Source organism: Jaminaea rosea (genome assembly GCF_003144245.1).
Source record: "Jaminaea rosea strain MCA 5214 unplaced genomic scaffold BDZ90scaffold_9, whole genome shotgun sequence".
NCBI classification, from domain to species: Eukaryota; Fungi; Basidiomycota; class Exobasidiomycetes; order Microstromatales; genus Jaminaea; species Jaminaea rosea.
In genome coordinates, this window is record NW_020289983.1 from 74,183 (window position 1) to 96,866 (window position 22,684).

At 59.5% G+C, this 22,684-nt stretch overlaps 13 protein-coding genes across 13 annotated transcripts; 8 read left to right on the top strand and 5 right to left on the bottom strand.

Moving 5' to 3' along the window:
* Positions 1-116: 116 nt before the first annotated feature.
* On the bottom strand, positions 117-2,413 carry BDZ90DRAFT_280196 (putative ITR2-myo-inositol transporter). Its single transcript, XM_025509252.1, has 3 exons — positions 2,040-2,413; positions 1,685-1,952; positions 117-1,601 (listed from the first exon to the last, which is right to left on the bottom strand). The coding sequence occupies exons 1-3, from the start codon at positions 2,226-2,228 to the stop codon at positions 316-318; spliced, it is 1,743 nt and encodes a 580-aa protein (XP_025361311.1). The 5' UTR covers positions 2,229-2,413; the 3' UTR covers positions 117-315.
* An 839-nt stretch (positions 2,414-3,252) lies between these two features.
* On the top strand, positions 3,253-4,605 carry BDZ90DRAFT_260963 (hypothetical protein; the record flags this gene model as incomplete). The annotated part of the gene is made up of 1 exon (XM_025508322.1): positions 3,253-4,605. The coding sequence occupies one exon, from the start codon at positions 3,253-3,255 to the stop codon at positions 4,603-4,605; it is 1,353 nt and encodes a 450-aa protein (XP_025361312.1).
* A 76-nt stretch (positions 4,606-4,681) lies between these two features.
* Positions 4,682-5,781, bottom strand: BDZ90DRAFT_221445 (putative PRE9-20S proteasome subunit Y13; the record flags this gene model as incomplete). The annotated part of the gene is made up of 4 exons (XM_025504475.1): positions 4,682-4,893; positions 4,996-5,414; positions 5,490-5,668; positions 5,749-5,781. 4 exons carry the CDS (start codon positions 5,779-5,781, stop codon positions 4,682-4,684), a joined length of 843 nt encoding a protein of 280 aa, XP_025361313.1.
* Positions 5,782-6,007: 226 nt separating this feature from the next.
* Positions 6,008-6,641, top strand: BDZ90DRAFT_253370 (60s ribosomal protein l31; the record flags this gene model as incomplete). The annotated part of the gene is made up of 3 exons (XM_025507795.1): positions 6,008-6,057; positions 6,138-6,354; positions 6,499-6,641. 3 exons carry the CDS (start codon positions 6,008-6,010, stop codon positions 6,547-6,549), a joined length of 318 nt encoding a protein of 105 aa, XP_025361314.1. The 3' UTR covers positions 6,550-6,641.
* A 100-nt stretch (positions 6,642-6,741) lies between these two features.
* BDZ90DRAFT_232828 (hypothetical protein) lies at positions 6,742-8,508 on the top strand. Its single transcript, XM_025506401.1, has 2 exons — positions 6,742-7,536; positions 7,624-8,508. The coding sequence occupies exons 1-2, from the start codon at positions 6,778-6,780 to the stop codon at positions 8,452-8,454; spliced, it is 1,590 nt and encodes a 529-aa protein (XP_025361315.1). The 5' UTR covers positions 6,742-6,777; the 3' UTR covers positions 8,455-8,508.
* On the bottom strand, positions 8,418-10,431 carry BDZ90DRAFT_232829 (hypothetical protein). Its single transcript, XM_025506402.1, has 2 exons — positions 10,056-10,431; positions 8,418-9,982 (listed from the first exon to the last, which is right to left on the bottom strand). Exons 1-2 carry the CDS (start codon positions 10,330-10,332, stop codon positions 8,514-8,516), a joined length of 1,746 nt encoding a protein of 581 aa, XP_025361316.1. The 5' UTR covers positions 10,333-10,431; the 3' UTR covers positions 8,418-8,513.
* A 193-nt stretch (positions 10,432-10,624) lies between these two features.
* On the top strand, positions 10,625-12,505 carry BDZ90DRAFT_190244 (hypothetical protein). Its single transcript, XM_025503862.1, has 3 exons — positions 10,625-10,835; positions 10,903-11,637; positions 11,713-12,505. Exons 1-3 carry the CDS (start codon positions 10,741-10,743, stop codon positions 12,407-12,409), a joined length of 1,527 nt encoding a protein of 508 aa, XP_025361317.1. The 5' UTR covers positions 10,625-10,740; the 3' UTR covers positions 12,410-12,505.
* On the top strand, positions 12,235-13,393 carry BDZ90DRAFT_190253 (hypothetical protein). The gene has a single exon (XM_025503863.1). The coding sequence runs from the start codon at positions 12,602-12,604 to the stop codon at positions 13,232-13,234; it is 633 nt and encodes a 210-aa protein (XP_025361318.1). The 5' UTR covers positions 12,235-12,601; the 3' UTR covers positions 13,235-13,393.
* Positions 13,394-13,783: 390 nt separating this feature from the next.
* On the bottom strand, positions 13,784-15,720 carry BDZ90DRAFT_190241 (FAD dependent oxidoreductase). Its single transcript, XM_025503861.1, has one exon. It carries the CDS (start codon positions 15,585-15,587, stop codon positions 14,028-14,030), a length of 1,560 nt encoding a protein of 519 aa, XP_025361319.1. The 5' UTR covers positions 15,588-15,720; the 3' UTR covers positions 13,784-14,027.
* A 616-nt stretch (positions 15,721-16,336) lies between these two features.
* On the bottom strand, positions 16,337-18,149 carry BDZ90DRAFT_190287 (hypothetical protein). Its single transcript, XM_025503864.1, has 2 exons — positions 17,808-18,149; positions 16,337-17,736 (listed from the first exon to the last, which is right to left on the bottom strand). The coding sequence occupies exons 1-2, from the start codon at positions 17,975-17,977 to the stop codon at positions 16,443-16,445; spliced, it is 1,464 nt and encodes a 487-aa protein (XP_025361320.1). The 5' UTR covers positions 17,978-18,149; the 3' UTR covers positions 16,337-16,442.
* A 775-nt stretch (positions 18,150-18,924) lies between these two features.
* Positions 18,925-20,029, top strand: BDZ90DRAFT_221473 (aldolase; the record flags this gene model as incomplete). Its single annotated transcript, XM_025504479.1, has 3 exons — positions 18,925-19,090; positions 19,171-19,430; positions 19,511-20,029. 3 exons carry the CDS (start codon positions 18,925-18,927, stop codon positions 20,027-20,029), a joined length of 945 nt encoding a protein of 314 aa, XP_025361321.1.
* A 243-nt stretch (positions 20,030-20,272) lies between these two features.
* On the top strand, positions 20,273-21,325 carry BDZ90DRAFT_190296 (hypothetical protein). The gene has a single exon (XM_025503865.1). It carries the CDS (start codon positions 20,574-20,576, stop codon positions 21,114-21,116), a length of 543 nt encoding a protein of 180 aa, XP_025361322.1. The 5' UTR covers positions 20,273-20,573; the 3' UTR covers positions 21,117-21,325.
* Positions 21,326-21,371: 46 nt separating this feature from the next.
* BDZ90DRAFT_280205 (hypothetical protein) lies at positions 21,372-22,673 on the top strand. The gene is made up of 2 exons (XM_025509253.1): positions 21,372-22,324; positions 22,394-22,673. The coding sequence occupies exons 1-2, from the start codon at positions 21,535-21,537 to the stop codon at positions 22,558-22,560; spliced, it is 957 nt and encodes a 318-aa protein (XP_025361323.1). The 5' UTR covers positions 21,372-21,534; the 3' UTR covers positions 22,561-22,673.
* Positions 22,674-22,684: the final 11 nt, after the last annotated feature.

A 22,684-nucleotide genomic window follows, 5' to 3' on the forward strand; every position in this document is an offset into this window, starting at 1 on the left:
GGAAGCCCGTCTCGCGACCAACAAGACCACGTGGCAAAGGGTCGAGCTTGGTGACGTCAAGCACGCACACGGCTGCCGCATAGAGCTCACTACCAGAGTCGCAGTCGCACGAAGATACGGCGGTGATTAGGATATTAGAATTACAACATTGGTTGGTAATATCGAAGTGCAGCGACTACAGCTGCAGCTTCGCTTTTGGTGCTTGCTGATTGCAGAGCGTCTGTGGCTCTATGCTCGCGAGGCCGGCCGACTACATGCCTGCCAACGCCCATCTCGTCCTACCGCTCCTGTCTCACACACTGTCTCTCTCGGGGCCTACGCAGACGCCCCCGCTCCACCACCGAGCTTGCGCTCCCTCAGCATCCTCACATTCTGCTTCCTCAGCATCTCACTCCTCTTGACGTGGAAGCCGCCATCGACGGTGCTGCACGCCTGCTCCAGGGGCAAACCGAGCGTCTCTGGGTACGTAAAGTAGATGATGGCGGCGAGCAGCGTCGAGAGACCCGCATAGAAACCAAAGGTTCCTGCAGGGGTGATCGACTTGAGGAGCAGCAGGAAGGTCGACGAGACGACCAAGTTCATGCTCCAGTTAGCAAAAGCGCCCACTGAGGCGCCCACGCCACGATGATCCTGGTCGAAGAAGTCGCCCGCACTCCAGGGGACGTGGCCAAGCCCACCGGCGTAACCTGCCACGAAGATAACCATCGAGAAGATCATGACCGAGCTCAACTTCTTGTCATACTCGAAGCCGTCGCGCAGGTAGTGATCTGTAGGCGCAGTCATGTAGTAGAAGACGACGGTGCTGAAGAGCAGACCGAAGATCATGATGGGAATCGTGACCTTGAGGAAGTTGCGACGCCCGAAACGGTCGAGGAAGAGGACGGCGATGCACGTCACGACGAAGTTGACCCCGGAGACCACGAGGGAGGTAGCCGTGGAGTTCTTGAGGCCGGCGAGGGAGAAGATGGTCGCCGAGTAGTACATGAGGGCGTTGAAGCCACTGAGCTGCTGCGCAACCTGGAGTAGCGCGGCCAAGATGCTCGCACGACTGAGCTGCCCCACCGTGACCAGATCCTTGTACTTGGTCCAGGCGGTCTTTGTGTCAGACGCGATACGGCGCTGAAGCACGTCGACCTTGGCCTGCAACTGGTCCTCCGAAGCTCGGGGATACATCTTAGCCAGCACCTTCGCAGCCGCATCCGCCTTGCCCGTCTTGATGAGATGGCGCGGCGACTCGGGGAAGAAGACCTCGATGACTACACCCTGGATCAAGGGTGCAATCGCCCCAATCGCGATGGTCCAACGCCAACCCGCAGCCACGTTTGCGAACCCGGCCCCGATGGCTGTGGCGAGGACCTGCCCGAACGTGATTGCTACGACGTTAAGCGTGACGAGACGGCCGCGGACGTTGACCGGTGAGATCTCGGAGATGAAGACGGGAGCGAGCTGACTGGCCGCGCCTACGCCAATTCCCATGATGAAACGGCCGACGATGAAGGGCCACTTTGAGGAGATTGCGGCCTGGACTACCGCGCCTGCGATGAAGAGGGCATCGCAGAAGACGAGGGAGCGTTTGCGACCCAGACGGTCAGACAAGTAGCCTGGCGAGCAAAAGGGTACGAGAGGAAAGATCGACGTCAGTCGAGCGTCACAGGGCGGGTGAATGGTGCCCGCTGCTACTCACCGATGAGGATGGACCCGACGATGGCGCCCACGGCCAATCCGGAAGTGATCAGCTCCTTTTCGCCATCTGTCATCGGCCTCCCATCAATGTCCGTCCCCACCTGCACCAGCACCGAGTTGATCGCGCCGGTATCGTAGCCGAACAGGGCGCCAGAAACGGCAGAGATGGCCGTGAGGGTCCAGATGTACAGCGACGTGCCCGATTCTTGACCAGCGGCTTCCACGGCGGCCTCGTCAAGGACTTCAGCTGCGTGCTTGTCATAAGAGGTCTGCGTGCGAAGACGGCGAGAGGATGAAGAGGGTCAGCCTGCTGTGTGCGCGCGCGCCGTCGTGCTTGATGTCGACTTGGTGCTCACCACACTGTTGGTCCCGAAGGCAGCCGCAGCGGCATCATCACTGCCGCGACCAGCGCCATCCATCTTCTTGGCGGAGGCGTTGGTGGTGCTCTTGCCGCCGTCGTTGGCGGCGAGGGGCAGGAAGGCCGTCTCGTCGACCGGCGGGGAAGAGAGGGGAGCGCTGTCTTTGGTGTCGGCCGAGTTTGACATGCGAGCGGGGCGTTGCGTTGATGACGGAGGATTGGCCAGATGCTATGCTGGTGAGAGGAGGGGAGGAGGAATGACAGAGACGACTTGCTGATGGTTCGGGGTGGTGATGATGGTATGGAGCGAATGGACACCTAACCTAGCTTAATAGTTGCGAAGTGACTGCGTGTTGCCTTGCTGCCCTCTCCCTTCGACCGGCCCTGCGAGCCACTCAGAAAGCTCAAGTAACTGACAATTTGCCGAGTCGAGAGAGTCGAGGTCCAGCTTGCCGGACGGAACTGGCTAGGCGCGAAACGTCGAGAACGGGCACGCACTGGCTGCCTGCCCGACTCGACTGTCGAGGCCCTGGCCTGGCGGCCGCCTTGGCCCGCCGATGGCGCCGAGAAGGATTCGTGTTTCTGCGTCCCTGCATGAAGGAAGGAAGAAACACGCAGCACGCGACCCTGCTTTCTTCCTCTCTCCCGCTCCGGCCGGGGTGGGCAACGCGGGGTCGTTGTGACAGGTTGAGGATCGAGAGGGGGTGAAAGTCGCAATCCTTGGTCGAGACGGAATGGTCTAGAAGCGCGATGCTGCGATACTGCGATGCTATTGTGACTTCGAGCGTGAGTAGGACGTCGCAGGAGGTCATGGCGATCGTGAGCTCGAGATCGCTGCAAGCCTGCGACAAAAGATGGCCAGGACTGGAAGCTTCTCACAAGTCGAGGGATCGACAAAGCGGTGTTGACGGCATTGTGCTTACTGCGATGCCTGAGTTGGAGCAAGGTACAAAGTGCTTCCCGCGCTGCGATGACCTCCAGGGGGTCATGGCGTTCTCAGGCACGCGGAAGACGCGACACGGGCGCGTCAATCTCGTGGCTCGAAATGGAAGGCGGCCCCTCCCGCTTCGGAAGTAGAGCGGTGGAGCCACAGAATGAGCCACTCTTCATGCTTGATTGCCCCACTCCCCCACTCACTTCTGATTAGCCATCACAGGCATTGTTGATCATTCCCTCGACATCTACCAGACCATTCATAGCGCCTGCTCAGCATGGATGCGCTGCTTGACGACGAGGCAGCAGGATCTGCATACGAGCAGGAGCGCCTGGCCAACATGAGAGCCAACGCTGAGCTCTTGTCTTCTATGGGGTTGGCGACGCCGGCAAAAGTGCCTAGAAGGCGAATCAAGAGGCAGTCTGAGGAGGCAGGACCTTCTACGCCTCGGCGAATCACAAGGAGCGCGCGCGGGGGTCAGACGGTGCCACCATCTCCTGCTGAGAGCATTCCTTCTGCGCAAAAAGCAGCTACGAGATCCCCCTCGCCCTGGTTCTACTGCGAAGCCTACCCGGACGAAGACTATGAATCGATCCGGCAGGCCAACATACGCGCAAATGCTGAGCTCCTTCTCTCGCTCGGTCTCACCGGCCTGGACTCTGGGCGCAAGGAGCTTCTGGAGGAGAGAGTGGCAGGCAGGCAGGAGGATGCAGATGAAGTTGAGCAGCAACAGGCTAGTGACGGCTCCTTGCCGCGGGTCACGCCTCTGGCCAGGAAGATGAGGGAGACGAAAGCTCGACATCAGGCAGAGAGGGCCGAACTCGTACCGAGGAGGAGTGCGAGAATTGCCGTCGTCGCTGTTGCTGCGAAGAGCAAGGCCAAGGACAGGCAAGCAAAGAGGAGAAGGGTAGGCGCGACATCCTCATTGGCAGAGGAGTGGGTCTCGCAAGTCGAGACTTCCATCTCTCGCTCTCGTATGAGGCACAGGGCAATCTACGTCGATGGCTTGGCGAGTATGAGCCCTTCTACGCCGCACCGCAAGAGACGCGGCTCGACGGCTGCAACTACTACCAGCATCAGCAGTAGCGCGACAGATTGCCCCTCACTCAGCTCAAGCATCTCATTATCGAGCGCCTCTCCATCGTCCTACCCAATGACGCCCTCTTCGTCTCGAGGCACGCCCAGTCGACGAGGATCAGCAACGTCGTCTGGACACTACAGCTGGACATCTCCCGGCTCAGCATCATCGGCGAGCGCGATCTCGTCGAGCCCAACTCGCAGCTCAGCCCGTCAGCGTAGACCCCCACCCTACTGGCCATCGTACGTCGTGCGGGTCAAGAAGGGTGCAGAGGCAGGGACGATGAGGGACTCTGCCGTCGTCATCGACGACAAGGACGAAGACGAAGACGACGAGGAAGTGGCTGCCCTCCTCTCCTCCTGCCGGCTGCTTCAACAACTTGACGAGTTGCCACCGCCGTCCGACTCAGCCGCCGACGCCGCCGAGATGTGGGTCCAGATGGATCTACCCGAGGGAACAGGAGATGGGTCAGAATGGTGGCGCGAAGGTCGAGGGGAGCAGAGTGCATGGTGTGGGCGACGCTTTCTCCCTCGTCTCGCAGCCAGAGCGTGATCGCTTTCTGCGCCCTCTCATCTCGCATATCCCACGTCTGCTCTGTATATCATGTATGCCCATTGCTTGCTCAGTATCAATCGACATTCATCCCCTCGCCGCCTCTGGAACCTGACACAGCCGGCCCTGCTCCCGCTGCTGCCGCCGTAGGTGCTGCCTCCTCAAGCTCTGGATCCTTGGGCTTAGCCAAGCCCTCACGCTCCAGCAGACGGTCGATATCCTGCGCCGTGAAGATGCGCGGTTGCGGTTTGCCCGTGCGAGGTGAAAGGGTGAGGTGGGCGAATTCGACTGGTGGTGCGGGGCGGGGAGCGCGGGCATGGCGAAAGAGAGTCAGCATCGCTTTCAGTCTGACAAAATCGTTCACTCCTCCACGCCTCGCTCTGCACTCACTCTTCTCGCTGTCCAACGCCGTCGAATCCATCGTCTTGCTCAACACCTTGCACGCAAGGCTCATAGCCTCCTGCGTGGTGCACCCCTCCTTGTAGTCCTGCTTCAACAGACTGGTAGCCGTCCCATTGTTACTCCCAATGCACGTCGCCTTCCACCCGCTGTAGTTCCCCGAAGGGTCAGAGTGGTACAGCTGGAAATTATGATGCGCATCCCAGCCTCCGTAGAGGATGGAGACGCCGAATGGACGCAGACCACCGTACTGAGTGTAGCCTTGCTTGAGGTCGCACATGTATTGGGTCAAGTGCTCCACGGGGATGTCATCGTCGTAGGAGAGGAGGACGTTTTGGACAGTATTGCGGGCGTAGTTGACCAGTGTGTTGGCGTCCGATGTTACGCCAGCGAAGCCACCGAGGATGTTGCTGTGCGAACGAGGATGGCAGGCACGAGGATGAGTACGTCTACGCTTCCGTCTCCAGGATGATCGCGCCACTCACTCTCCCAGCACGTAGATCTTCTCGCTACTCTTGTCCTGCTCGAATAACTTGCCCGTCACCTTCTTCTCCGCCGCCAGTACTACGCCATCCTTGGCTAGGATGCCGATGACGGTCCCTGCGTGTGAGATTGCCTCCATTGCGTATTCGACTTGGTAGAGGCGGCCCTCCGGCGAGAAGGTCTAGCGAGTGACCAGGAGCAGGAGCAAGGCAGGTCAGCATGTGATGCATGGGGCAAAGGAAACGCCACGCGGACGCTCACCGTCGTGCGACCATCGTATCGCCTGCTTGACATGGCTATTGACTACTCTGGGTGGAGATGATGGTGGATCGAGTTGAAGTTGTCGCCATCCGACGACGATGGCTCGAGCGTCGCTTGCGTGGACGACGTCCAGTCAGTCGACTCCCACGCGGCACCCAATCGGACCCGGCGCAGGGTGGCTGAGGGCGGACTGAGGGCCATTCGAGGCAGCTGCAACGATGGATTCCAATCTCACCACCACACGACCTCGAGGCAAATCATGTTCGGCATCTTCAAGCCATCACCTGTGGCAATGGGCGGCCTCCTCTGGTGCGCACGCGATCTTGCTCTCAGCCATTCCATTCTGTAAATGCTGACCCTCCCGTGCCCCACTCGCGCCGCCGACGCAGGAAAAATCCATGGCGCCTTTCGACACCTCGCAAGTCCCGTGTCCGACAGAGGCTGCGTGACGTTGACGACGTCGTAGCAACCATCGCGGCCAGTGGAGTTGAATGCAAGCCTCTAACCAGGGCACTGTACATGCCGACCGAGGCAGAGATGCCGCCGAAGGACAAGTACACTACATTCAGCAAGACGAGCAGAGGATTCAGGAAGAGTGTGCATAAGGTGGGTACCGTCGAGAAGATGGATGTGCTTCGCATGGGGAACAGCGGAAGATGCTGTCCCTTTGTTCGATGAGCATCAGACGCTATTTGTTTGTCTTCCATCGCGCAGCATATATTGACCTTTCTCTCATCCTCACGCCGCCAGGTGCCCAAATGGACCAGGCTTAGCTTGCGAACCAACCCGGCGGGCTTTTGAGCTTCGTCTTGCACCCATCAGCCTTCCCACGCCTTGTCCTCGCCCTTGTCTCATTTCTGTACTAATACCAATGCCATCGCATCTCCACGTCCTCCTTGCTCGCCCCTTGGCCAAAGTGTGTTCTGGCCCACCTCGCAGTCCGCCGCCTCTGTCCTCGCCTCAGTCCGCCTCCCGCACTTTCCTTCCTTCCCTCCTCTCCACCTTGGCCTCTCCCTTCATTCCGCCAATATGGCCTCTCGACCACCATCTCTCACACTCTATGCCCTGACCCCTTCACCCAGTTCACACCCCTCGCTCCCGCTCCTCGATCCATCCTCCCTCTACCTCGCAACCCTCCTCCTCACGCAATGCCCAACCACGTCCTTCTGCGTAAGACCGCCCAACCTCCTCCTCCATAAGTCCTTGCCCCGTCTCGAGGTGAGCGGCAGTGGAGTGCTGCTAGCTGAGGGAGTCAAGGGGATGGAGAGATGGGTCATGGCAAGGCGCTCCCCGTCTGCCAGCGGCGAGAAGGAGGGAGCAGAAGGAGCAGCAGAAGAAGAAGACGTGCAACAAGCAGCCCTCTCCGCCTACCTTGAACGACACATCGAGCCCCTCGTCTACTCCATTCTCTTCCCCTCCAGCACCGGCGGCTCTTCTTCCGGTGGCGCAGCCTCTTCTTCTTCTTCTTCCTCCGCCACCTCGTCACCATACGAACCCATCTTCTCCCACCTCACCTTCCCCGGCTGGGCATCCCATCTCCCCTTCCCCGCTTCTCGCTCACTACCGCACAGCGTACGAAAGGGGGTCGAGCAGTCCTTGCCCAAGGAGTGGAGAAGACCAAAGAGCAGTGCATCGAAGAAGGGAGGAGGAGTGGCGGGACAGGAGATGGGAAAGGGGAGAGAAGAGGGACCAGAGAGGGTGCAGTTAGGCAAGCCTTCGCGGAGTGCTTTTTGGGGGTTTGGGAGGAGGGAGAAGGAGGGGTGGAGTGATGAGTTTGAGAGAAAGAGGGTACGTAGCAGCTTGCCCTTCTTCTTCAGAAAGACTGGCTCAGTATGCTGGAAGATTACTGACCCTGTCCCTTGCTGACTCGCGCAGCTTACCGGCCTCGCACGTCGTACCCTCGCCCCGGTCGTCTCATGGCTCGCCTCCCACCCTTCACCTACCACTTCCTTACCCTCACCCGCGGAGGTCCAGCTCTTCTCCCTTCTCGCCCCAATCCTGCTCTGCACAGCTCCTAAAGCGCTCGAGGCGCTACGAAGCCATCCTGTGGCTCATCTGCTGCTCGAGTTGGAGGAGTACGCCCAGCTGCGGGAGTGGGTGAGAAGCAGAAGCGAAGAGTGGTGGAGTCTCTGCGCGCCCCGAGAGGGGGAAACCTGGGTTGGCAGAAGGCTGGTAGGAGGGCAAGAAGGGGAGACGCTGCCTACTGTGACTCGCGAGAACGACAGCGTGCCCGCAGCTGCTGCTCCCTCGAGCTCGACGACGGCGCCAACTGCCCCTTCATCCTCGTCCTTCAAGAGGTCATGGAGCTCCTACATCCCCTTCTTCGGCGGGCACTCCAGCGACGCATCCTCAACCAAAGGCTCTGCTGCGAACACCGAGCCCACCTCCCTTCGCATCGGACGATACATCTGGATCGGCACTGCCCTCCTCGGTACAGTTGGTTGGCTCTTTGCCAGCGGGGTGGTGAGCATCGATTTCAGTGGTGAGGAAGAGGAGGGTGAGGAGGTTGTTGAGCTGGATGAGGAGGAGGAGATGGAGAAGCTGGAGAAAGAGTTGGAGGACGTCGAGGGAGAAGAAGAGGAGGAGGAGGAAGAGGAAGAGGGATGGCGCTTCGCCCGGGGTGGTGGGGAGGATGACGACGATGACGATGAGGATGATGAGGATATCATCCTCGATCTGGACGACGATGATGATTATGACGACTAGCCCACTCGCACCACTCACGCACTCAATCCCAGCATCATCTTGATATCGTATCCCATTCCCTATCTGTTCCTCCCCATCTGCATCCCATTCCTCTGCTGACCAGACGCCAAAGTCATGCTCGCTTCCTCATCCTCCCCGTCCTCCATCCCCTCACGCTCAACAACGTGCCACTTCACAATGCCCACCTTCTTCCCCATCCACGCATACTTCTTCGGGTAGTAGCGCCACCCGCTCTTGCTCGCCGCTGCTTCTTTTTCGTCGCCCGGTGTAGGAGGGGGAGGGAGATCCGGGAGGGTGTAGTTCGGTTCGAGGTAGTAGCTCGCCGGCGGGAGAGACGGGCTGCTGATTGAGGACGAGGAGGAGGGGAAGGGTGAGGGCGAGGTGATCGAGGTGGTCGAGGAGACGGAGGAGGATGAGCTATGTCCATGCCCATGCCCATGCCCACGCCCGTGCGCCCTTGGAGATGTCGGTGGGGGAGTGGAAGCGAGGAGACGTTGCTTGTTTGCTGCGAGCCAGCGCTTGGGCCCGGCAGGTGCGTTGGGAGGCGGCGTTGCTGGCGGCAATTGCGCCAGCTTCGCCGGAGGTGTAGAGGGCACTGGAGACACACAGCGTGGTGGTGTCTCTCGACCGCCTATGCCGCTTCCAGTAGCAGCATTTGTCGCTCCCCCGTCTCTGATGGGAGGTGGAGGTGCGCTCATCTCCTTTCCCACCCGCTTGCTCAACTCGACTAATATTCGCGCAAGATTCTTCGTATCGTCCAAACCATTGTGCAGTCGTCCCTCGAATGCTGCGAGTCCCAGATCGGAAAGAAGGGCAGGGATAGTACCATCCCTGAATGTAGCCGGAGCTGCCACTTCGGGTGGTACAACCGCGGCTACGGCTGCTGCAACTCCTTCTCCCTCGCTTGTCCCGCTCCCGCTCCCCTCCTCCTTCGCAACCTTGATCGCAACGGATCGCTGCACCCACTTTCCCACCGCCTTCCTTACATCCAGAAGTGGCCCTGAACCCCACCATCGCGGAGGTCCGTACATCATGTGGTTGAGCCATGCCGTCTTGGGCAGGAAGTCGCGCAGGTCATAGGCGCCGTGCGTTGCCCATGCGACATCCTTGCGAAGGCGCGATGTATAGATGCGATGTGATGGCGTGAGCGCCGGAGAACTCGAGGACGAAGAAGAGGAAGAGGCACAAGATGAGCTGGACTCGTCATCTTCCTCGGCATTCAGTTGAAGCAAGTCATGCTCGGCCATCCAGTCGTGGAGCTGGACAGTCGCCTGTGTGAAGCTTGGAGCGCGATCGATGTCCGATTGGGCGATGCCGGTGAGAGTTTTGCAGAAGTCGGAGAGGTGTGGGCGGGCGATAGGACGAACGTGGCTGTGGAAGACGTCTATGAGGTGGAGTTGGCCTGCGCTCTTGGTGCTCGGTTGACTGGGAGAGGAGGAGGAGGAGGAGGCGGAGGCGGAGGTGGAATTGGGTATCGAGGGCGCAGGCGCGTCTCGCCATTCCAAGAGGACAACGGGGAGCTCGATGACTGTTGAGGGGGACGAGAAGGATCTTAGCATAGGCCATCGCAATGTATGACCCTCCTGCCCACGCGCACTCACTCTCGTTAGGATACACAAAGGGTCCTCCCCTGTAAATCGCCTCTTCGCAAGTCGCCTCTACATCGAGGACCAAGTATCGCCGATACTTTGGTCTCCATACATCATCATCTTGCTCTGTACCCCTTGACGCTCCCCTCTCTGCCGCCTCCTCAGCCAGCCGAATCCTCCTCTGAGCCTTTCGCAGACGCTTCTGAAGCTGCTCCTTCTTGCCTTGTGAGGACAGGGATAGCGAGGACAGCGTATCCCGCAGCTCAGGGACTGTCAGTTGTGAGGTCATGTCGATCGGCAGGGGAATCTAGGAACGGGGGATAGGAGGAGGTGAGGCCATGATTGCGAGTTTATCGGTGAGTGAGTGGTGGAAAGCCTTGAATGAATGCAGCCTCAAGCGTTCACTTTGGCACACGAGACCTGACGCTCGTGTCTCGGGAACGGCGAACGGGTCTGTGCGGACGGAGCCATCAAAGCCGCGGCTTCAATGCCTGCCATTCAGACCAAGTTGCAGGCTTGCCTCCTCCACGACGGACAGGCAAAGGGCGGACTGGCGGCAAGAGGTGCAAGCATTTTGGTGCCCCTCTTCCATCAACGCTCGACGCCATGTTCGCAGCACCCAGCAGCCATAAGAGGCGGAGGGCGTCTGCGAGGGGAGACAAGTCAAGGAAGAGGACGCCAGGTAGGGTGGTTCTGAATGTTGTGGAGCCTGCGCACAAAGGGAGCGAAGCGTTGCAGGCTGCGCAGCGTAGATTCGCGGACACCGTTGAGGCGCATCCTTTCAATCATAGAGTGAGTAGCGGCGAGAAGGGTTGAACAAACATGCATAGACTGACCCTTTGCTACCATCACAGCTCAGCATCATCGTTCCTACCTCGAGCTCCTCCTCCTCCTCTCTCTCGACATCCATCTCAAGCATCGCCTCGACCTCGCAAGCAGTAATGGCCCGCATCTCACTACGCGTCTTCCTCTCGCCCGAGTTCGTCACGCAATACATCAAGGGAGCCAGCCTAGTGGCCTTGAGCACCGGCGATCTGGAAAGCGACGATGTCATCTGCCTGGATGGGCAAGGCCTCCTCATCCTCTCCCTCACCAAGCCCACCTACCAAACACTCGGCCTCACAGGCCGCCCCTCACGCTACGCCATAGGCGCGAGCGGTCGAACAGGGGATCGCAAATCTGGGCCTGTGGAGAGGTACATCGTCGAAGTACCTCTGTGCGATCCTAGCTTCGTGCCGGGAAAGCCCGGCTGGACGCGAGTCGCACAGTGTTTCGAGAGGTGGGAGAAGGAGAGAGGTGGTTGCTTCACCTTCTGCTTTGCGGCGGAGAGTGGGCGGAGGATAGAATTTCCACAGCATGTCAGGCCGGACAGAGATGGAGAATTGCCCACTGAGATGGACACGAAAGAGCTGCAAGACGTCTGGGTGCCACAGCTGAGCGGCAATGAGGGAGAGCAAGGGCACGAGTGGCCACTGCTCCGCCTTGGCTGGCAGGGCGAAGAAGGAGGCGAGTCGCGACTCAGCTGGGACGACTGGGCCGAGTCTCTTTCAGAGCTAGCAGAGTGGAAGGCCCTCGTCGAGAGGGATGCTGAGTGGTCAGTGACGGCAGAGTGACGCGCAGCAAGGAGCTTCTCGGACTGACCTCTCCACGCCTTATGCCCGCACCGCAGCATCAAGACCTACCATCGTCCTTCCCACTTCGACAACAACGCCTACACAGTACCTAGCCCACGCTCTCCGGGGAGTATTACGAAAATCACGCTCACAGGCTTCTTGCATCCCAGCATATTACTTGCGATCGAGGCTGCAGTACGAGATCACGTAGACCTGAAGAAGGAAGGAGCGCCGTGGGCCATGCTATCTTGCGAGGGCTTCACGGACAGCCCAGTGAGATGGAGGAGCCAAGATCCCGGACTCGGACTGGCACTAGGGCAGGGCAAGACTCCGGCGAGCCGGTCAGGTCAACGTGCTGGTCAAGGCAAGCAAGGGGAGGATGATCAGGACGAGATGGACGAGAAGAGTGACGACGACAGCTCAGGCTCAGCAACGGATGACTCGTCTGACGACGATGATGATGACGACGACGACGACGACGACGACGACAATTTCTCGTCCGCCCCTTTGACGGGCAAAGCAGCGCGTCGTAAACGGTCCCGCCAAGTCAAACGCAAAGGACACCAGCGCAAAGGAGAAGCAGAACGATCTGCTTCGATCGCATCGGCCGCTGCGGCGGGTGGGCAAGGAGGGGCTTTCGGCTGGGGAGCGGTCGTGCTTGGCCGGCAGAGGGAGGCAAGCGGAGGGGACAGGGAGCAAGAAGGAGCGAGGTATATCTGGTGGGAAAACGTGGAGGGTGATACCAGAAATTGATTAAAGTGACGCAGAGAGGGATTTCAGTATACAGTCGGTGCAGCGGAGTACAGGGCAGGCGACTTCTTGCGCAGCGTAGAAGTCGATGTCGTTGACGGCGTGGCTGCGAAAGAAGAGAAAGAAGGGCGAGTAGAATGCGCCGGACCCGACCAGATCAACGTGCCAGGGGAGGAGAAGGACGAGCCTGGAGACATGGTCGGCGTAGAGGCGGACCGTATCGACCCTGGTCGCAGGATGGTCGGATGGCGCCTCGGCGATACGAGCTGCTGGCAGTCAATGCGAAGCATCGGCTTCGGAAGAGCCGTCATCTCCAGCGTCACGCTCCTTGGTGCGTCAACAAACTTCACGGCTCGCTGCCCTGTGCCGTCGCCACTTTCCTTCTTCAACACGACGCTCTCAGCATCACGACCTCCCATCCTCTGCAACCTCCTGCAAATCCTTCTTTCGCACTCCAGCAATGCTCCAGCCAGTAGCCCCACAGCGACCAGCAGGCCAGCATACACCCCCATTAGCACCCAAAGCCTCTTGGAGCACTTCGCCGCCTCGACTGCGGATCCTGCGGGCCCGATGATGGCCTTGCAGCCTGAGATGAGCCGGTCGCGAGGGATAAAGAGGAGGAGAAGTTGGGTGATGCCGGTCATGAGGGCTACGGCCAGGGGACAGAAGGGAGTCAGCGAAAGGTGCAGGAGAAGAGAGCGTATCGGTGGGGATGGGCAAACTCACCACCACCCCACGCTGCACCCAACACGACGCAGAAGAAGGCCAGGCCCAGCCTCGCCATCCGGCGACGTCGCTGGCATCGCGCGACGAGCAGGCCAAGACTAGCTATGCACCCTACCAGACTGCCTGACGCCGTCACGAGGGTCCATCCCGCTTGAACTGCAGTAGGAGTCGCAAGGCGCGGCTTGAGCATCGGGGTCTCTCGCACATCGTCGTCCGTGGCGGCCAATAGATTGAGGCGCACAAATGTAGCGGAGGGCCGTGCCCCAAGGAAGAGAGGAGGGATGGACAGGGCGGCCGGAAGGAGAACGAGCGCGATGAAGACCGAGAGAGCGAGCGTGAGCGCGCTGATCAGAAGGGAAAGAAGGGCCAAGCGAGTGTGATGAGGAGGACGCGGTGAAGTGGACATTATTGGCTGCAGGTGATGGTGGGTGAGGAGAGTAGCCAGCCCTCATCTCATGTATGCATTTTTTTATTGAGTTCTAGCGGCAAAGACTTTCATTGTCATCGTCTCGTGCTGCAGACAAGCTACCATAGACGCCAGATTTTCATCTCAGCGACGCCAATGGTGCTTCCCCTTTGTTCGAGGCGGTGACGACCTAGGCTGGGCGGTAACGCACCGCGCCACGCGAGCGGCAGAGGCGGAGAAGTGTCGCTCGACATGGGGAGGGCGGATTGGCCAGGCTTGGCCCCCGCATCTTGATGTTCTTCGATCGACATCGCTTTCCCAACGTTCCTTTGCTGCTTGAAGGCGGACGACTCGCACACGCAAGCCCGTCTCATTTCATGCTTGATGGGTGATAACATTGAAAACCAAATCAGATACCCACGCTGAACCACGCTTATAGACAGATGACAGAAGAAGACAAAGTCCACACGGCCAAAACGGCTCACACGCTCACAACCTCGCCTGAGGGATAGTGAACGCTGGGCCCTTGCTCCAGTTGGGGTTCGCAGCCGCCGGGTCACCACCATGGCTCCTAGCAGAATCGGCCGTCTGGATCTTTTCTCCCCTGGCTGCCCTTTCGGCGAGCTCCATGTGATGCTTGAATGAGAAGACCTTCTTCTGGTGCTCAGTCAGGGGCGCCATTGAGGCGACTCCACCACGCACGCGAGAGGCGATCAGTCGGCCAATGTTGGGAAGGAACTTGAAGCCGTGTCCCGAGTCACCACCTGCGACTACTAGGTTCTCCACGTCAGGGTGCTCGTCGATGATCCAGTTCTCGTCGTGGGTGTCCGAGTACCAGCAGATGCGAGACGAGATCCTCGAGCGGTCGACATTGCTCAGGAAGGGGTAGAGGCGCAAGAGCTGTACCATCATCTGCTCAGCCTTGTCCTCTGGCACGTAGGTGACCGAGTTGGACTTGCCGTGCTTTGTAGGCTGGCGGGCGCCGTTGAACGAGGCCTCGGTGCCGTCCTTGAACGAGGGGAAGGGGCCATTCTCGGACCACTGCGGCTCGAAGCTCGGAGCAGGGTTGGCAAAGCCATCATCACCATGGATGGCGGCTTTGAGGATGCCGTCGGGGTTGGGAGGGAAGACGTAGAATCCCGTGCCGAGATTGGTGATGATAGGCCCGTTGGCGAAGGCGGCGCACTCTTCGGGAGTGAGCTTGAGCATCAAGACGCACTGCGCCGAGTGGGAGGCAGGAGCGAGCTTGCCGGATACGGACGAGTTGGGCAAAAGCTTCTCGAGGAGGATGCGCGACCACGAGCCGGCAGCAATGATTGTGTTCTCAGCCATGAAGGTGCGGCCGTCTGCCGTCTTGACTCCCTTTGTCTTCTTGCCGTCCAGAATCAGCTCAGTGACAAGGGCGTTGCCTACCAGCTTGGCGCCTAGACGCTGCGCCTCGTTGAGCGCCGAGCGAGTGGCGGTGTTAGCCTCTGCCCAGCCTCCACGCGGGTTGAAGTAGCCCGTCTGACTGACGCCAAACTTTGTCAGGCCATGGCCGAGCTTCGTCTTGAGAGCGGGAGGGAAAGCGGTGAGGACATCCTTGTCCTCCTTGATGGGGTATGCGACTGGGGGAAGGGGCGTGTCCTTGCGGGCGAGCTCGAGCATGGCATCCTCGCTGCGCGAGGCAAGGCGGACTCCACGCTCAACGTGAGTGTGGAATCGCGGCGAATTGGCGTCGGCTCCCACGCCAGAGTGGTAAAGGCAACCATTCTCGTGGAAGTAGGGCGAGAAGATGGGGTCCTGGCGCCATTGGCTGATGGCCTCCTTTGCGAGGGAGAGAAAATTGAGGTCGCTGTAGTCTGCTCGCACGACCTTGTTGAGGTCATTGGAGGCCGCATCAGAAGCGCAGTGCCCGTCAGCAGAGCGCTCGAGAACAGTGACGTTGGTGTAGCCGGCACGAGTGAGGGCCAGCGCCGTTGAGGCACCGTAGACGCCGCCTCCTACGATGAGGAAGGGAGCATCTCGGGGCAGCGTAGTGGAAGACGAAGCAGATGCGGAGGAAGACATGGCGGCTGCGATGGCAACGACAGTGAAAGAGAAAGAAGAGAGGAAAGAGGAGACTAGACGTCTAGTCTTTAAGAAGAGGGAGCGTCAGCGCAGAGCAGCCGGGTACGGCTTTCTGGCGATGCTGACGAGCCGTTTAGGAGACCGATGATGAGCGGCTACTCTGACCTCCGAAGATAAGGAGCCCCCGCACGCACGAACCCACCGAACGTTATACGACCGAGGCGTGGGTAGAGCGTCGTCGGCAGGCTATAGAGCGTCAGCCGCGTATGGATACGACGGCAGCAGCGTGCAGCGGTACTCTTTCCCATCTTCGCCACGCTCACGTCGGGCGTCCCTGTCGCGTGCGAGACGCCGACGCCGATCAGAAGATGCGACGCCACTCCACGCAAAGCCACGAGCTGGGGCTAGTCCGCTGTGGGTGGGAGACCTGCAGCGCTCAGAGCCCTGGCTGGCCTTGGTGGCTCGTTGACGCTCTTGGCAAAGGCAGGATAATATTGCTTCTCTCGATGCACATGACCTTCGGCCCCACAAAGCAAGGCGTGCATCGCCACACACAAAAGACTGCCCCGCAATCGTCTGGATCGAATGCGGGGTCGCCACATGACGACTCTCTTATGACACTCTCTTTGAGGCAGGGAAGCTAGTTCGTCGGGCTCAGGGAGAGCGGACAATCCTGTCAGGCCGATCGTGCGCAGTTTAGCTCGAACCACCGGGTCACGCGTGGGTCTTGAGTTGAGTGAGAAGATTCATGCGATTCGTAATGAGACGTGAGGGTAGGTTGATCTAGAATACAAGAGTTATTGAGACAATGACGAGAAGCAAAGGATTGACCGATTGCGAGGGAATGGAAGTAGCTTAGTTGCCAGAGTTGTCGGCGCACGAGAAGGCAGAGCCGACGGTGCCGTTTGCGTAGGACTGGATGATCGAGTCAATAGTAGCGTAGACGCCGCCAACGGTGACGAAGAGGCCGCCGATGAACGTGAGCGCAGCTGCCCAGCAGTAGATGGTTCGGCGCAGGGGCCCGTTGCCGGGCCTGAGAGCGGCGAGGTAGCCCTTGAAGCCATCGTAGTCCTTGGACTTCTCGTAGATCATGAGGGCGCCAGGAAGGGTGAGGGTGAAAGTAGAGCCCAGCAGAGCACCCGAGAGAGAGATGAGGTCACCGAAGAAGGGCACGACGGTGGCGATGATGAAACCGACGACGAGGACAAGTCCCATCATGGCGAGCCAAGTGATCCAGTGGACGGCAGTGTTTGACTGCAAGTGCTTGGTACCACGGAGGCAGCGGACAAAGGCGTACTTGGCCGAGAAGTGAGCCTGGAAGAAGGTCGAGAAGACGAGAGCGGGGAGGGCAATACCGTAGGCAATCTGGGCGATGAGAGTGCCGGCGGATCGGAGGGCGGGCGAGGCAATGTACTGGCCAACCTTGCCGTAGAGGATGCAGGGGATGATGATGTAGTTGGCGCAGACGGCGGCCTGGCAAGTGAGGAAAGCCTTCCTGTACTCGTGCTGGTGACGCATCTCGGCGTGGATGGAGAAGAATCCGGCGTGACCGGCGAGGGAGAAGACCTGAGTGGAGATGGCAGAGAGGGCGACGCTGAAGCCAGCGCTCTTGATGGCCTGGATGTCCTTGTTGATCGTCTCACCAGCGGGTGCGTCGGCGGGCTGGTCCTGAGCGAGGGCAGCGATGGCGACGATCCAAACGGCGATACCGATCGAGGCGCAGGCGGCGTAGCTCATGTACTGCATGAGCTTGAAAGTACGAGTGAACATGCCACCAATGACAGCAATGGCAGCGCCGATGCCGAGCCAGCCAAGAGTGCAGATGGCATGGCCGGTGATGATGTTCATGCCAATGGAGAAGGTGAGAATCGTACCACCGTATCCAATCGTGTAGTAGAGCCAGAGACCAAGTCCACCGAGCTCGAGACCCCATCGACCGAGGAGGACACCAGCAGCGTCACCAGCCGAGTGAACATCCGGGTGGCGTTCACGGAATTTGCCGATGAAGAGACCGGTCCAAGTCGAGACAACGCAGAGGAGGAGCAAGATGATCATGCCAGGGACGAAGCCGAGTGCGTCGAAGGTCTTGGGCAGACCGAGGACACCAAGACCGAATTGTACCTTGAAGAGCAAGCATGCTGCACCGAACCTGTACGAGGCGCGTCTGAATGTCAGCCTTTGCTCCCATGAGTGTGGGGTCCCGCGCCGCTAGTGACTCACCATGAGACACCACGCATGTCAGGTCCATCTACGGTGTCGGTCGAGAAGACCTGGGAGACTTGGGTAGGCGCCCTCGAAACGACGGGCGCCAGCTCCTCGTCGGTGACCATGTGATCGCCCTTGACCTGCATATCCTTCTCAGAGGGGGCGTCGGAGTGGGACATTTGCATAAGTGGGGGTTGGATGGATGTAGTTGTTGTTCTTGAAAAGGAGTGGTGGTAGTGAAGGCCTTGAGGGCTGTTCGATGGTCTCTGAAGAGATGAGGGATGATCCTAAGGCCCCGTCTTGAATTGCTCTCCTTATATCTTTTGGAATGCGGCTTGTCTCGACTGACTGTCGTATGACGAGGCGTTCCTGGGCGGATCTCCCCTTATCGGCTCCCCACACTGCAAGAGCCAAGAGGCCAGCCCAGCGATTGCTCACATTTGACTTCCGCCCACGCCCGAACAGGCGAAGCCGACGAGGAAAGCGAAGAAGCCGACGTCCAACATGCGTCCTTGTCCCTCGACGGCTTGTCACTTTGTCGCGCTGCCCGCCATGGCGGGGTACAGCACGATGCAGCCACTTTGCAGTAGTGTCAATCGCTCTCCATGCTCTCCTTTGATGCTGTTATCTCCACCTTGTAGCAATGCTACCTGGCCGATGTTCAGATCATGGTAGTCCCGTGGCTTGCTCCAAGCCAGCCCCGAAGGGACGAGCGAGCGGCGCGGGCTTAGTGAGTGTGGGAGGGGCGACGCACAGCGACAGGTGACCCATGCGTAAGTGAGCTTGCCGCGCGCCTCGCGCTTCGCGCCTTGGCTGGCTTCTGTCTGTCCGTCTCTACACCGCCTGACCGCCGTTTCCCTGGCGCCGACGACTCCACGTACCGGCTGCTCCTGCCTTTCGGTGATCGGTGTGGACCATCGAACTCGAATCCCTATCCTTCTCACTTACTCATATCGCTTCCTCTCACCTCCCGAAACGAGAAACAACTTGATAAGGAGGCGCACCAAACCAGCCACCGGCCGAGATAGCATATCGTTGAGCCCAGAACATCTGTCGCCCCTCTTAGCTTCCGCTTCCTTGCTCCCGCTTCCTCGCTCCGACCATCAACTGCTTTCCACCTCGTACGACGACCATGGCCCGATCAGCAAACCCTCGTCCCGTGACAGGTGGCATGTATGTGCCTGTCATCACACCCTTCGACGACAATGAGGAGATCGACTTTCAGAAGTTCGAGGCCCACGTCCGCAAGGTCGCCGATGCCGGTTGCGGTATCGTGGTCATGGGAACCAATGGAGAAGGTGAGAAACGGCGTGGGAATGCAATACCATCGTGGCGCTATCTCCTGACGCCACCCAACTCACGCCTGTCAACCGCACAGCCATCCACCTTAGTGACTCTGAGCGCAAGGCTCTCGTCGAGAGCGCTCGCAAGGCAGCAGGTGACAAGCCCCTCATCGCTGGCACTGGTACCGGGTCCATGAAGGAGACGATCCGTCACTCCAAGGAGGCTGCAGCTGCGGGCGCCGACATGGTTATCGTCATCACGCCGGGCTACTTCGGTGGGGCCATTGCCAAGGACAGGCAGGCTCTCAAGGACTTCTTCCATGGCGTGGCTGACGCTTCGCCCGTTCCCGTCATGGTGTGTGCCACGCGCAAAGAGTCCCACTTTTCCATCAGCCGCTGATCAATCCCTACACCCTGATACACTCACACCCGCAGATCTACAACTTCCCTGCTTGCGCCTCCGGCATCGATCTCGACTCGGACCTCCTCATCGATATTGCATCGCACCCCAACGTTATGGGCGCCAAGCTTACCTGCTCCATGATCGGCAAGGGCGCACGCCTCGTCGAGGCCATGTCCGCAAAGCGCCCGGGCTTCATCGTCTTCGGCGGCTTCTGCGACATCCTCTTGCCCGCCATGATGTCAGGCATGCACGGCTGTATTGCCGGCACTGCCAACTTCGCACCGCGCACCTGCGTCCGCCTCTACGAGACGATCAAGGCTGCGCAGGACTCGCGATCGTGGGACAAGCTCGAGGAGGCTCAGAAGTTGCAGGGCGTCGTCTCGAGGGGGGACTGGGCGGGAGCCAAGGGTGGGATTCACGGTATGAAGGCGTTCCTGAACTTGGGACCTGCCCGTCGACCACTGCCTCGTGCGAGCAAGGAGCAGGTCGCTAAGCTTACGGAGGAGCTCAAGGAGATTATGGACATGGAGAAGTCCCTGGGCGGCGCGTGAGCCCGTGGTAGCACAGAAAAGTAGCAATTTCCCGACATATCCTTTGCATCGTGTGACCCGCCTGATAGTAGCTCAGCAGCACAACTCCGGAGTCTATCGATGGAATGGTGGACAGCGATGATGATCTTAGACGTGAAGGGGCGACTCCAGCCCACGGCTGTTCCATTCGAGCGTGGCGTGACCGAGTCCAGTACCACGGCGTGCTGGGATTGAGGTCGGTACACCACGTGGCGGACTCCCGGCCTTGTTCCCGCCGCCCGAGGTCCTTCTTTGTCCCGCCTTGCTTCCTCGCCCACCCCTTCTACCACGATAGCAAAGGGCCCAGAATAAGCAGACATCATGACTCCGCACGCCACTTGAACTCCGCCTGCCGTATTGCCGTGTTTCTAGATCCTCCATTTAGCCTAGGCATCCGAAAAAGCTCAGTCGCTATTGTCGGGCGCGCCTGGAGCCCCGCCACGAAGGATAGCGACTTGCTCTTCCATCGTTACGGGTGGCTGTGCCGTCGTCTGAGGTGCGTCGCCCCGTGGGCAGGAGATGATTGATGGTGCCAAGCTCGGTCTCGCAGAGTCTGTGGCTGACTCGTTGGCCAACAACTTCGGGTGTCGAGAAGAGATCTGAGATGCTCAACCTGGGGTGCATGCATGCTTTGAGCCCGCCCTGGTGTTGGCGAATGAGCCGTGGCACTGAGGAGCCGCTGCCTGTCCCTACTTCATCGAGTCACAGCAGAGAAGAAGCGAGCGGCCTTGACGCCATGCTATCTGCGAGACCGACAGAGAAGCAACATGCTGAGTGCGGTGACCTTCTCCGGCTTCCCCGTCGACGTCGTCGACGCGACAAGGAGCGGGACTTGTACATTCAGAACGCGGAAGGAACTTCCCCTTCACACCCTGCTGGCATGGAGGGACGAGATACTTGCAGCCGCAATGCTTGCTCATCATCACAAGATCTCGTCATGCCGTCACGCCACGCCACGCCACGCCACATCGACTGCTCGGAGCCGCGCAACGACAGCGAGCGCTACCTGTCGCCGCCGGTAGTCCGCGAGCTTGGCGATGGCGAGCAGCGCTGCAATGGTGCCGCCTGAGCCGCTTTGTAAGGGCTCAGCCTGGCCAAAAGTGAAGTGGCTATGCATTCGACGGCCAAGATTCGGTATGCCCGGCTAGGGTCATCACAATCGTTGTGCCTGAGCGTGGGGAAGGGAAGGTAAATGGCGAGGCAGGGGGCTTGACGCGTGAAGCCTCGTGCATCCGAGGCGTTGCGCAGTCTGGCAGTCACATCCTACGCGTCTTCGCAGCCATCTCTCCTCATCGCCCGATCCATATTGCCTTTTTCGCGCATACCCCCACACCTTCACACCGAGAGAGCACCGCCACCGTAGGCTTACGGGCGAAAATGACGGTGATGGGGGCGGGCTCATGACGGATACATAAGGCAGGCATCGACCCGAGATTTTCATCCTTTTTGTTCCCATCAAAACATCCTCAACCACTCTCACTCTCAACATGATCTCCTACCTCCCTGCCCTCGCCGCCGTTGCCCTCGCTGGAGCCGCCTCGGCCTCTGTCACGCCCAACGCTGACATCTTCACGGCTCTCCTCAACACCAATCAGACTGCTGGTGCCCCCACCTGGGCCCCTCCCGCTCAGGAGGTCACGCCCGTCGTCGCGGCTTCCAACACGTCGGACATCGTCGCCACGGCTGGTCAGACCAGCGATGCTCAGAGACGCGCCTTCCCAGGCTACAACAAGGGCAACATTGTCATGCGCGGTATGACCGACAAAGCTGTGTACAACAAGTTGCCCTTCACCGTCGACTCCACGGCCGCCGTCCAGATGCCCGCCTACCTCACCTACAAGGTGGTATCCAACACGACGTCCGCCAGCAAGGCCCAGCAGGAGTGCTTCAACTTCTGTGACGCCACGAATGGCTGCAAGTCAATCAACATGTACACCGAGACTGGTAACCCTCTCTTGGACCACGTCTTCAGCGAGCAATCCAACCGCAAGTGTGTCCTCTTCGGTGACGTGCCCACTGCAAGCCAGTTCACCAACCGTGGTGGTCAGCAACTCTACGAAAACGGGCCGACCAACGCCATCTCAAACTCTATTGCCTTCGCCTCCTCTTCGAGTCTGTTCGAGGTTGACACGCCCGCGGGCACTAACCTCACATTTGCTCCTCAGCTGGGCGATAAGACCCAGTACGGCGCCACTCAGACCGGCAAGTACCTGACTTACCAATTTATCACGCGCTACGACCCTGAGGCTTGCAACGACTTCTGCAAGAGCGTGACGGGTGCGTAGGACCTCTGCGCCTTCTCCACATGATGCATCGTATCTGACCCCATTTCTCCACATCTCGCAGGCTGCAACTTCTTCAACATCTGGCGTGGTGAGGTCAACGGCGCCGCCGTCACCTACACCTGCTCCCTGTACTCGGAAGGTACCGACGGCTCGACGGCTACCAACAAGGGCGACGATGTCAACCACGTCGTCGTTACCTACTCGCGTGGCTACAAGCTCGTCGCCTAAGGCGAAGAGCCTAACTTTCTCTTCTACAGGTCACCGCTCCCTTCTCCTTTTGTGTCACCGTTGCCGCTCCTCCTCATCCCCTTCAGTCACTTCGAATGCTGTCAAAATGGTATCAATTTCCCGT